At 35.4% G+C, this 12,404-nt stretch overlaps 1 protein-coding gene across 1 annotated transcript in view; it reads right to left on the reverse strand.

Annotated features, from left to right (window-relative positions):
* Window positions 1–1,681: 1,681 nt before the first annotated feature.
* LOC128642473 (protein ccsmst1) overlaps window positions 1,682–12,404 on the reverse strand; it is a 10,805-nt gene continuing 82 nt past the window's right edge. Inside the window, exons 1-2 of the mRNA XM_053695248.1 lie at window positions 12,329–12,404; window positions 1,682–2,475 (exon numbers count right to left, since the gene is read on the reverse strand). The exon at window positions 12,329–12,404 is cut by the window's right edge and continues 82 nt beyond it. Of these exons, the coding sequence (XP_053551223.1) occupies window positions 2,160–2,475; window positions 12,329–12,404 (392 nt within the window). The 3' untranslated portion in view covers window positions 1,682–2,159. The remainder of the gene's footprint in view (window positions 2,476–12,328) is intronic.

The following is a 12,404-nucleotide window of genomic DNA, read 5'->3' on the forward strand; positions in this document are numbered from 1 at the left end:
AAATTTGTTTTTTTTTTTGGTTCAATGTCCTTTTAAATAAAAAGTAAACAGGGGCAAAATACATAATAAAAGTAGATCAGAAAGTTGTTTTTTTGCAATGCATAATTAAGCATTTTATATTACAATCTAAAATGGTTTTCTGTCCCTCAAAAACAAAGAAATTAACATTCTTCAATACTTACATATATTAAAGGGACAGTAAACGCAAGAATTTTTGTTGTTTAAAAAGGGCAGATAATTTCTTTATTACCCATTCCCCAAATTTTGCATAACCAACACAGTTATAATAATATATTTATTACCTTGTATCTATGGCTCTGCAAACTGCCCCCTTATTTCAGTTCTTTTGACAGACTTGCATTTTTAGCCAATCAGGGCTTGCTCCTAGGAGCTTCACGTGCCTGAGCTCAATGTTATCTATATGAAACACATGAACTAACGCCCTCTAGTGGTGAAAAACTGTCAAAATGCTTTCAGATTAGAGGTGGCCTTCAAGGTCTAATAAATTAGCATATATACCTCCTAGATTTAGGTTTCAACTAAGAATATCAAGAGAACAAAGCAAAATTGGTAATAAAAGTAAATTGGAAATTTGGTTAAAATTACATGCCCTATTTAAATCATGAAAGTTTTTTTTTTACTTGACTGTCCTTTTAAGGGCAAATTTGATAACACTCTTGAATTGAAAACATTTCACTATAACCAAAGTGTTATGAGATGAAAGTTAAAAGGTTAGAAATTGTTGCACGTTTGTACCTATATAAAAACTTATTAAATGTACTATTATATATGTAATAAAATAATACAGTTTTGGTTAAATACCTCATAGCTTGAATTTTAATGTTAAATTCTCTAAAAACAAGTGGTAACAATCGCCTATAAAAGCAGGCTTTGTTTCAGTAAATTTAGCTCTTGCACCCACCCAATGGCTGCCCACGTTAATTTAAATATTGGGATACTACAGTTTCTGTCTACATCACATGTGCACTAGCTTTGTATGGTATTCACATGCAAACTACTGAAAGAAAAATAGGCCATATTTGGTTTTAATATTCATAGTGTTATATGTCATTAAAGGGACATAAAACAGGTTGAGATATGTGCATATCCTAAAAGGGCTAACTCATTAAAAATAGTTTGCATATAAAAATAGTTTAAACTTGCTGGCAAGTGTTTTAAAATAATTTTCAAAAATAAGCAAAATGAATTACATAGCTAAGCTGCCTGGAGAAGCCAACTCCACCCCCAGGCATTGTATTTCGACTAAATTCAAAGCTTCTAGGCATGCTCCAGCAGATAATCCCTATGCATTTTTGCGTTCTACCAAAACAACAATAGATATAAGATACAGCCATAGAAGGAAATGTCTGAGGGGAGTTAGAGATTTACAATTCAGAAACTAAAAAGAAAGGGTTAATGGCGAGGCACTGCAGTATAAATTTGCAGGTAAAGTAATTAAAGTACAAATATTTATATTTTGTCTCCATCCCAACTTGTTTTATGGCCCTTAAAGGCGCCGCTGAATGATCCAGCATTTGTTTACCTCAGTAGAGAGGACACAGGGAAAACAATATGCGCATGCGTTGGGAAAATGAAGCTTACAATGTGCATGCGGGCCGCCATGATGTTTCTACCTAAGTAGAACACTGTAACAGGACCAGCATAATGAAGTAAAAATGGGTTTGGCAGATTACAAACGTTTAATGAGAATTTATGGAAATTTTTTTTAGCGGATTCATAGTATACAGTTTTAAAAAAAAAGTTTCCAATTAACTTCTATTATAAAATTTGCTTAATTCCCACAATATTCTGTGTTAAAGAGATACCTAGGTAGGCATCAATCCTAAGCGTACATCTCTGCTTTTCAATAAAAGATACCAAAACATTTGAAAATAGATGTCAATTAGAAAGTTGTTCGAAAATTCCATGTGCTATCTGAATCATTAAAGAAAGTTTCATATCACTTTAAAATGTCAAAATACTTTTGTAGATTTGGCTAAGTTAAGCTACTAACACATACAATGAAATCCAACTCTGAAATGGTCAGCAAGCAGCTGTAGACGTGTAAATAAAAAATGTAATATTCACAAGATTCTTTGTAATTTTTACAATAGATAAACGCATCCAAATCCTCATTTTTTTTACAACAAAGAACGAAACTATTTGTTTATTCCACCATCAGGTTCTTCATTTTGAAGCTGTTCTATTGGCTTGTATATTATTTCATCAATGTCTGTTTCTCCTCTAAAACATGCCCATATTAAAATGGCGGCAACAAATATACTTAATGGAAGAACTTTCCACACTGGTCTTGTGCTTTCACTGCCCAGTGATTTAGACACAGTCCAGTGTCGGTGACTGGCTTTGCTAGCAGAAAAAGATAGAGGTTTTGAATTGCCTTCTTGTTTACAGTCCGGGTAACATTTCACATGAAGTGTTCGAACCTTATAAGTGACTCCAAGAGATTGTGTCATCCTGTAAGAAAGAAATAATCTGTTATTTTATCTTGTAAAAATAAAAAAAATGCTAAAACAAAATATTTAAAGGATCAGTATAGTGGAAAAATAACTTGCCCTAATTAGTTAGAGCGTTACACTTTAACACTAGCGACCATGTAATGCTGTGTGTTAAACCCCTATGAGCCACTGATTCAGAGCAGTAATCACTGGTCACCCTATAAGTAGTGGTAGTAGCATAGCTGGGTTGCGCAACTACCAAAACCGATTAGGTCAGAGGCTGTGTCTGCTCAGAATCATACATGTTCTTTGGCTGCTGTGCTGTACTTTAAAGGGACAGTCTTGTCAAGATTAAACTCTAATGATTCAGATAAACCATACAATTATTAACAACTTTCCAATTTACTTTTGTCATCAAAAATGATTTGTTCTCTTAGTATTCTTTGTTAAAAGCTAAACCTAGGTAGGCTCATATGCTAATTTCTAAGCCCTTGAAAGCTGCCTCTTATCTCATTGCATTTTGACAGTTTTCACAGCTAGATAGTGCTAGTTCATGTGTGTCACATTGTGCTCACTCCCATGGATTTATTTATGAGTCAGCACTGATTGGCTAAAATTCAAGTCTGTCAGAACAACTGAAATAAGGGGGTCGTCTGCAAAGGCTTAGATACAAGGTAACCACAGAGGTAAAAATTATTTTTATATAACCGTGTTGGTTATGCAAAACTGGGGAATGAGTAATAAAGGGATTATCTATCTTTTAAACAATACAAATTCTGGAGTAGACTGTCCCTTTAACTATGCGTTTAACCCATTTGCAGGGGTTAACCATGTAGCATTGCTAGTGTTAAAATGACATTGTCTATCAAATTCCCCCCTCACTATAATGACCCTTAAAGGGACACTGAACCCAATTTTTTTATTTTGTGATTCAGATAGAGCATGTAATTTTAAGCAACTTTCTAATTTACTCCCATTAGCAAATGTTCTTCATTCTCTTGGTATCTTTATGTAAGTTTAGATGCCGACCCATTTTGGTGAACAACCTGGGTTGTCCTTGCTGATTGGTGGATAAATTCATCCACCGATAAACAAGTACTGTCCAAAGTTCTGGACTTTTTTTCAAATAAAGATACCAAGAGAACGAAGAAAAACTGATAATAGGAGTAAATTACAAAGTTGCTTAAAATTGCATGCTCTATCTGAATCACAAAAGAAAAAAATTGGGTTCAGTGTCCCTTTAAATGGTGTTTTATTCATGTCTAATCCTGCTGTATACACAGCTGCCCTCTACGTGCCATTCTCAGTTTTACACATGGTTTGTTCAGTACTGGTCCATGGGATAAAAGCTCATCGCCCTATAAGAAGAACTCCCCAACAGCCAGGTTGCACAAGTGATTGCTTGTGTAATCTTAAATTCCTGCAGAAAATCCAGACCTACTTGCTACAAATGTGGGTGGACAAGTTTTCTGTTTGGAAACATTATGAGCCTCCATGTATCAACACGCAGGTGTATGCCTTTTTAGATGCAGCAAAGAGATGCACTTAGAAAAACCCTAAAATATGCCAAACGGTAAGTGCTGGTCACAACATTGTACACAGCAAATCCAGTCCAAAACAAAAAAGATAAATGTCAGCTTTTCTAAACCATCCCCATCCACACCAATCTTTCAGCTCTGAAAGCAAAAAAAAACAAACAAAAAAAACAACACAAAAACAAACAGAATTTCCAGCACATTCTATTTTGTCAAATCCAGGGAGTTCCCAATGGTTTACTTCCATCTCCTAACTTACATATGTCTTTATTTATAAGTAACTTGGCTGGACAGATAGGTCAGTATGCTAAAGCACTGTGGCTGAGTTCTGTAGCAACCCAAGGGTACCGAGGTTGATAAAATGAGCAGCACCTTGAGACCCTTACGGGTGATTAGCCGCGCTTTACAAGTACCCAATACATACTAGGGTGATTAGCCGCGCTTTACAAGTACCCAATAAATACTAGGGTGATTAGCCGCGCTTTACAAGTACCCAATACATACTAGGGTGATTAGCCGGGCTTTACAAGTACCCAATACATACTAGGGTGATTAGCCGCGCTTTACAAGTACCCAATACATACTAGGGTGATTAGCCGCGCTTTACAAGTACCCAATACATACTGTACTAGGTCTTGCAAGTTTCAGCCACATTTTGCTATAGAATTATGTAGAATAGTACAGTCTCCAACTAACAGGAGCAAACATTACTAAACACCAGCCAGCTTGTGTATGGTGAAGGTGTTTTTTGCTGAACCTTTTATTCACCATAATATATTTTGAGGCTTATTAAAAAAGGAACACTCAAGTCAAAATTAAACTTTTATGATTTAGATAGAGCAGGCAATTTTAAACAACTTTCCAATTTACTCCTATTATCACATTTTCTTCGTTCTCTTTGTATCTTTATTTGAAAAACCTGGAACGTAAGTTTAGGAGCCGGCCCATTTTTGTTTCAGCACCTGAGTAGCGCTTGCCAAAAATGTTCTTTCATGATTCAGGTAGAGAATACAATTTTAAACAACATTCCAATTTACTCCTATTATCTAATTTGCTTCATTCTTTAGATGTTAAAGGGACAGTCAACACCAGAATTTTTGTTGTATTAAAAGATAGATAATCCCTTTATTACCCATTCCCCAGTTTTGCATAACCAACACAGTTATAATAATACACTTTTTACCTCTGTGATTACCTTGTATCTAAACATCTTCTTACAGCCCCCTGATCACATGACATTTTATTTATTATCTTTTGACTTTCATTTTAGCCAATTAGTGCAGTGTCTGCCACAATCCACGGGCGTGCTCACAATGTTATCTATAGGGTTTACCTGAACTAGCTCTCCCCTGCTGTGAAAAGCAAATACAAAAGCATGTGATTACAGGCGGCCTTCAAGGGTTTAGAAATGATCATATGAGCCTTCCTAGGTTTAGCTTTCAACTAACAATACCAAAAGAACAAAGCAAAATTGGTGATAAAAGTAAATTGGAAAGTTGTTTAATATTACATGCCCTATTTGAAACATGAAAGTTTTTTTTGGACTTGACTGTCCCTTTAAAGAAATAGCAATGCACATGGGTGAACCAATTACATAAGGCATGTATGAGTAACACTGGGCCTATCTAAATATGCTTTTCAGCAAAGCATTTCAAGAGAATGAAGCAAATTAGATAATAAAAGTATATTGGAAAGTTGATTAAATTTTTTTTCTAAATCATGAAAGAATAAATGCGGGTTTCATGTCCCTTTAAGCTTACATTGCTGCTTTTTAAACTAAAGATACCAAGAGAATGAAGAAAAAATTGATAATAGGTGCAAATTAGAAAGTTGCTTAAAATTGCATGTTGTATCTGAATCATGAAAGTTTAATTTTGACTACACTATTCCTTTAATAGTTTAAATCGGACTACTTATTTTTTTTACAATACTAAAAATAAAAAGTTCAAGTGCCAAATATTAAATTAACGCCAGAGTTAAAAGAAACGGTAAATAACTTATTACAAGCGAAATGCATTTAATAAATGTATGCATTACCTTGATGATGTGTTCTGTTATTTTAACACAATCTATAAATTTACCTTTTTTTCATATACTATGGTTCTGCCTGCCCCCCATAGACAACTTTTTTCCATTATACGACACAGCCTATCAGAAACTGTGCTGTTCTATAATTTTTCTCGACCCAAAAGAATGCTGGACTGCGTCACTTCTGGTGACGTAGAATAAGCTGTCTGACCGCAAACTACACTGCTACACATGCGCTCCACAGCATCAGATCTGTCAAGTCTAACCAAAAATTGAATCACTGCGCATGCGCTCCACCACATAAGCTAATCTCTACAACGGAACTGTTTGCTAACCAGACATATATATACGATTAAGTGTAATTCCCCCATCTACATTATTATTTTTTTCCCTCCACCTGGGGGTTTTAAGTGGGGCGCCCTGCCGATCCTCTGGCATCCACCGCAAGTGAACCTTGGGGAGTAAGGTTTACAAGGGAAGCTTTGCTCCCCTTGAAGCCCCCAGACGTAGGCAAAAAAAGATAGCGAAGATGGGGGAATTACAGTGCATTGTATATATGTTTTATGTGGTGACTCGAAGCGCATGCACACTAAGGGGATTTGCAGTCAGAGAGCTGAGTGGTGAGTAACACACCAACAGCTGATCACCGGAAGCGACGTGGTCCAGCATTCTTATGGGTCGAGAAAAATTATAGAACACCTTACATTCAACTGAAAAGCATAGCCCGCACACCTGTCTCACTCCGAGGCTATGCTTGAGTACCAATTCACTGTGATTAGGCTCTTAACAAGGAATCCCTTTTAGTGATGTATTGCTCGTGCACCGCCGTCGTGCCGCTCGTCTCTTCATACGTCAGCAATGACGAATACGGCATCCTCCAATCACGGCTTCCCCCCCAGGGGAATCAGTGCCTGAAAAAATGGGGAAAAAATGGAAATCCCCCAAGCGCCTACCAGACCGGAGGCAAAAGGGATTGCTAACGATTTACAATAATATTATGCAAATATACAATAATAAACCAATGCAAGAAGCGGTGATAAAATTACATAAAAACACAGTAAATACGGTTCATGGATCCATGAAGTGTATAATATGAAACAATATAGGCAATGGTAATTAAAACAATGATATAAAAACAAAATTAAAAATACAGATACAATCAAATGAGAATTGGATAGTAGAATAGGACTAAGGCCTATCTGTAGGTGCACAAAAATCACAGATACTTGGGTGAGTGTATCCAATTGAGAGTGTAGATTCCAGTAGTGGTTGGTCAGTGACCCAATGTATATATATTGTGTGAGATAAAATCCTATGGGACCAGTGTTCAAAAAATTATCTTGAGGAAATCCGGTAAGTCAATGAAAAGTGTCAGTGCAAAAAATAAAAATACAAAAAGATGCACATCTGTGAATAGCAATTCCTCTTAAAAAAGTACAAAAAGATGCAAAAATTTAGTGAAAAAACTAATAAAAATAAAATACGTGTGACAAAATAGTAATAATATGTGTAAAAATAGTCACCCGGATCCTATTGGATCAGATAATGCTCGCAGACATCCCAAAGTGTTACTGTATCCGTGAGTGTGTAGAATGGAGAGATGTTGGGAATTAGGCTTACCAATACTGAGTCGACGCGTATTGGTAAGCCTAATTCCATTTATGCAATATTGGTTTGAAGTTATCAGCACTATATTCTTTTATATATTTTTAGGTGGATATCGTTTTTTGGGCCACTCTGGTTCACATATTGGTTTCTGACTATTTGGTTCACACACCTGTGGGCCCAACATCTCTCCATTCTACACACTCACGGATACAATAACACTTTGGGATGTCTGCGAGCATTATCTGATCCAATAGGATCCGGGTGACTATTTTTACACTTATTATTTCTATTTTTTCACACATATTTTTTATTTTATTTTTATTAGTTTTTTCACTAAATTTTTGCATCTTTTTGTACTTTTTTAAGAGGAATTGCTATTCACAGATGTGCATCTTTTTGTATTTTTATTTTTTGCACTGACACTTTACATTGACTTACCGGATTTCCTCAAGATAATTTTTTGAACACTGGTCCCATAGGATTTTATCTCACACAATATATATATACATTGGGTCACTGACCAACCACTACTGGAATCTACACTCTCAATTGGATACACTCACCCAAGTATCTGTGATTTTTGTGCACCTACAGATAGGCCTTAGTCCTATTCTACTATCCAATTCTCATTTGATTCTATCTGTATTTTTAATTTTGTTTTTATACCATTGTTTTAATTACCATTGCCTATATTGTTTCATATTATACACTTCAGTACTTCATGGATCCATGAACCGTATTTACTGTGTTTTTATGCCCAGGTTTATTAAATAAGTGTTTTTATGTAATTTTATCACCGCTTCTTGCATTGGTTTATTATTGTAATATTTGCATAAATATTATTGTAAATTGTTAGCAATCCCTATTGCCTCCGGTCTGGTAGGCGCTTGGGGGATTTCCATTTTTTCCCCCCGATTTCTATTGGTGGTTACTAGGTATCACCCCTCCCTCAGGCTCTAAGGGAAATAAGTAGGCGCTAGTCCATATCCTTAGGAATCAATGCCTGAGGCAACGCCGTGATTGGAGGAAGCCGGATTCGTCATTGCCGACGTATGAAGTGACGAGTGGCAGGAGGGGGAAATCGCTTCTCCTGCTTCAAGAAGAAAGGGTAAGTATTTTAACAAAACGGGTGTAATGTAAACTTTCATGAATGAAAGTGCCCCTGTTTTAAATATTATTTGTAAAAATTGGGCACTCAATCTTGAAATTTGACATTCACTTTAAGTATGATTTATCAATAATTTTTATTGGGAAAGAAAAACATATGAAAACTGAATTATATGTTAAGAACGTTTTGGTGCAAATATTTTTAACCACTTGTTGCATATCCCTGACGTTTACCATCGCTTTACGTTCAAAACCAAATAGTAAAGGTCAAATTCCTAGTTTAAAGTTCTCATCCCCAGTTAAATTAATGTATAATAAAACAATACCTATTTGATTGGGGCGTTTATTTCCAAAATTACCATGCTATATAATGACATTTAAGTTTGGGAAAAATGTTTATCTGTATGGGATTGTGTAGAGTATCAGTAGTGTTTGAGCTGTGATTGTTTTGTGTACCATGAAGAGTTTGTGCGCATTTTTATTGGCTACTCTGGCCTTACCATATATTTTTATATACAGTATATGCCTTTTCATCAGAACTGATTGTGCTCAAGGGCAGAGTGCTCCTATCCCTTATGTTTGTCAATATAAGTGTAGTAATGTATATTATATAGTCTTCCATAATGTCTCATTGTAAGTTTATATTGTAATGTACACTCATGATTGTAATGTACTTTTGTATAGTGCTGTGCAGGGACAAAACTACAGGGGGTGCAGAGGTCGCAATTGCGACTGGGCCCCCAAGGGTGGGGACTCAGCTTAAAAAAAAAAAAAAGAAAAAAAATTAAATAAAAAACGTTGACCTGCCACTGCCTGCACTGATATCAAGTGAGTGTGACATGATGCTTCACTAGTGTCTCTGACTACAGGGGTTAGTCTTTCTGTTTTACCCATTGGTGTTTATGTATGTATGTGTGTGTGTGTGTGTATGTATATTTATGCATGTATGTGTGTGTGTATGTTTGAGGAACCAGCAAATTGCAGACCTTGTTACTACAGCATGGGGGGCGGGGGGTAAACAGTGTCACTATACAGCACCACTATATACAGTACAGGGGGCTGGACCATGTCACAGACTACTGTGGTCACTTTATAAAGTACTGGGGCGGGTAGGGTCAGGCCAGCCATCTCACTAGCAGATTACAGACTGTGTCACGGACTCACTATATACAGTACTGGTGGGTTAAACAGTGTCACGATATACAGTAATAGGAGTTCAGATCATCTCACAGACTGTGGGCACTTTTTTTTTTGGGGGGGGGGGGGGGGTTTGGTGGCCCTTCTTAGATTCTTGCACCTGGGCCCTGTGGTTTCTAGTTACACCTCTGGTGCTGTGTAAAATGTTGGCACTTTATAAATAAACAATAACAATCAGACACATAGAAAGTTGAAAACATAATTAAAAAGTAATTAGAAAAAGTGATACTCAGGGTGTAAAAATACACAAAGAACATAGGAAGGTATAACAGGTAAACAAATACTCAATGAATGTGACAAACTAAGAAGAGCATAATAAAATCTAGACTAGTCATAGTTTTTTGTTTATATATATATATATATATATATATATATATATATATATATATATATATATATATATATATATATATATATATATATATATATATATATATATATATATTTATATTTGTTTTTGTCCATGACTTTATCAATAAAAAATAAATTTACAGATCACATTTTAGGTTAGGGGACACTCAATCTATGATGGTTGTAACTAATGTACCTTAAAATAAATTGATGAATATATACACGAGAGAGAAGAAGAGAGAAAGAGAGATTTTTTTCCCCCACTTTGTGTTGGTATTTTTTATGGGTGCTGGGAGTATAAATAATTATTAATACATTTTTAATACATTTTAAGAGTTTTGGTGGAACGGGTCCTATATCTCCAGCACCACAATAATATATTTGACTTTAATTATCAAATTAAAGTGTCATTCATTAAAGGTAAGGTAAAGTTTATGGTAAGTCAAAGCATATAATCTATCTAATAAATAACCTTAAGCTAATCGCTAACTTTATTTTGTTGTTTATTTTGTATTTTACATCAAATTAAAACTTTATATTTGATACCGTTTTCGCCGAATCTCCTCCCCCATGCCACTTCCGTGTTTATATCTCTCCTCTCATCGAGCGTTCTCAGCCCTCTGCTTACGTAAGCTCAATGCGCGTTCACAGACTGTATTTCGTATGCGCATGCGCCACTTCCCCCACTGACCGATACAAACTTTTAAATTGTAACCATTTAAATTGCATATATAAATAAAGACCGTACACATGTAAATACATATTCATTGTAAAAAACTCACTTGCTGCGCCGATCGTTCCAATTGTTATTATGATACTAAAACAATCGCTACAGAGCAAGCAGTGAGCATGTGCGAATCACGAACGAGCACGGGTGGAAGTAGCTTGAGTTTAGTCGGACGCATGCGCTCAGTCAGCGAGTGACGTAGGAATGGATGGGCTAAACCCCTGAAGGGGAAACAACTGATTGGACTATAATATAGCTCTCATCTGTCAATCAAAATTTAGAAAATGTCGGGCGGACGAAAGATTGCTGTCGGAACAGTACTTCTAAGCGAGAAAATAAAGTAATTAAGAGAATTACTGTCATAATGATGAATTAAACTTATGCTAATTTTTAAAGTTATAAACGATAGCGTTTAGTTATATGCTCAACTTTACCTTACCTTTAATTTACTATTAGTGTTGATGTTTACAGATTAGCTTGACAAAGAGAACAAATTAGAGACAGGAGTTGACCAGAAGGATAGATGCCAAGGGAGGCAAACAGACAAGCAAGAGGCAACAAAATAAACTAAAGAATGTGCAGAGAGAATACACATTGTAACCAGTAAAACGTTATACTGTAGATTACTATGTATTCAGGACAGCTGATAATAATAATAATAATAATAATAATAATATGTATTTCAGAAAACAAATATATGACAAAAAGCAGGAATGTAAACCTTAGGAGACAACCCATTTTTGGTTCAGAACCTGGGTTATGCTTGCTTATTGGTGTCTAAATGTAGCAATAAGCAAGTACTATCTAGGGTGCTGAACCTAAAATGGGGCGGCTCCTAAGCTTTACATTCAAGCTTTTTAAATAATGACAGCAACAGAACGAAGGGAAAAAAAATTACAATAGGAGTAAATTAGAAAGTTGCTTAAAATTACACGCTCTATTTAATTAATGAAAGGAAAAAAATTGGGTTTAGTTTTCCTTTAAACAAGTTATGGGAAATTAAATACTAAACTTAAAATTCTATCAATCCTTGGCCAAGGTGTACATTCTCGTGTTTATATAATCAGATTTCAGCCACCCTGCACAGGGTAGAACCGTAGACTAATGTACTGTGTATCTGCGACAGGACCTTATGTCTCCTATATAGCAAGAGGCGGCTACAAAGGCCAATTTATAATACTACATATACTATACTAACTATATATATATATATATATATATATATATATATATATATATATATATATATATATATATATATATATCAGAGTAAACACTCCATCACATCTATATACATTCAGTTAGGTTATCGTAGTTACCTGTGCAGTGATGTTCTACACAAAGCCCACCTCATCTTGACACCTTCTGCAGTGCATAAAGTCACAAACCCAACAG

Source organism: Bombina bombina, chromosome 11, assembly GCF_027579735.1.
Source record: "Bombina bombina isolate aBomBom1 chromosome 11, aBomBom1.pri, whole genome shotgun sequence".
Lineage (NCBI taxonomy): Eukaryota > Metazoa > Chordata > Amphibia > Anura > Bombinatoridae > Bombina > Bombina bombina.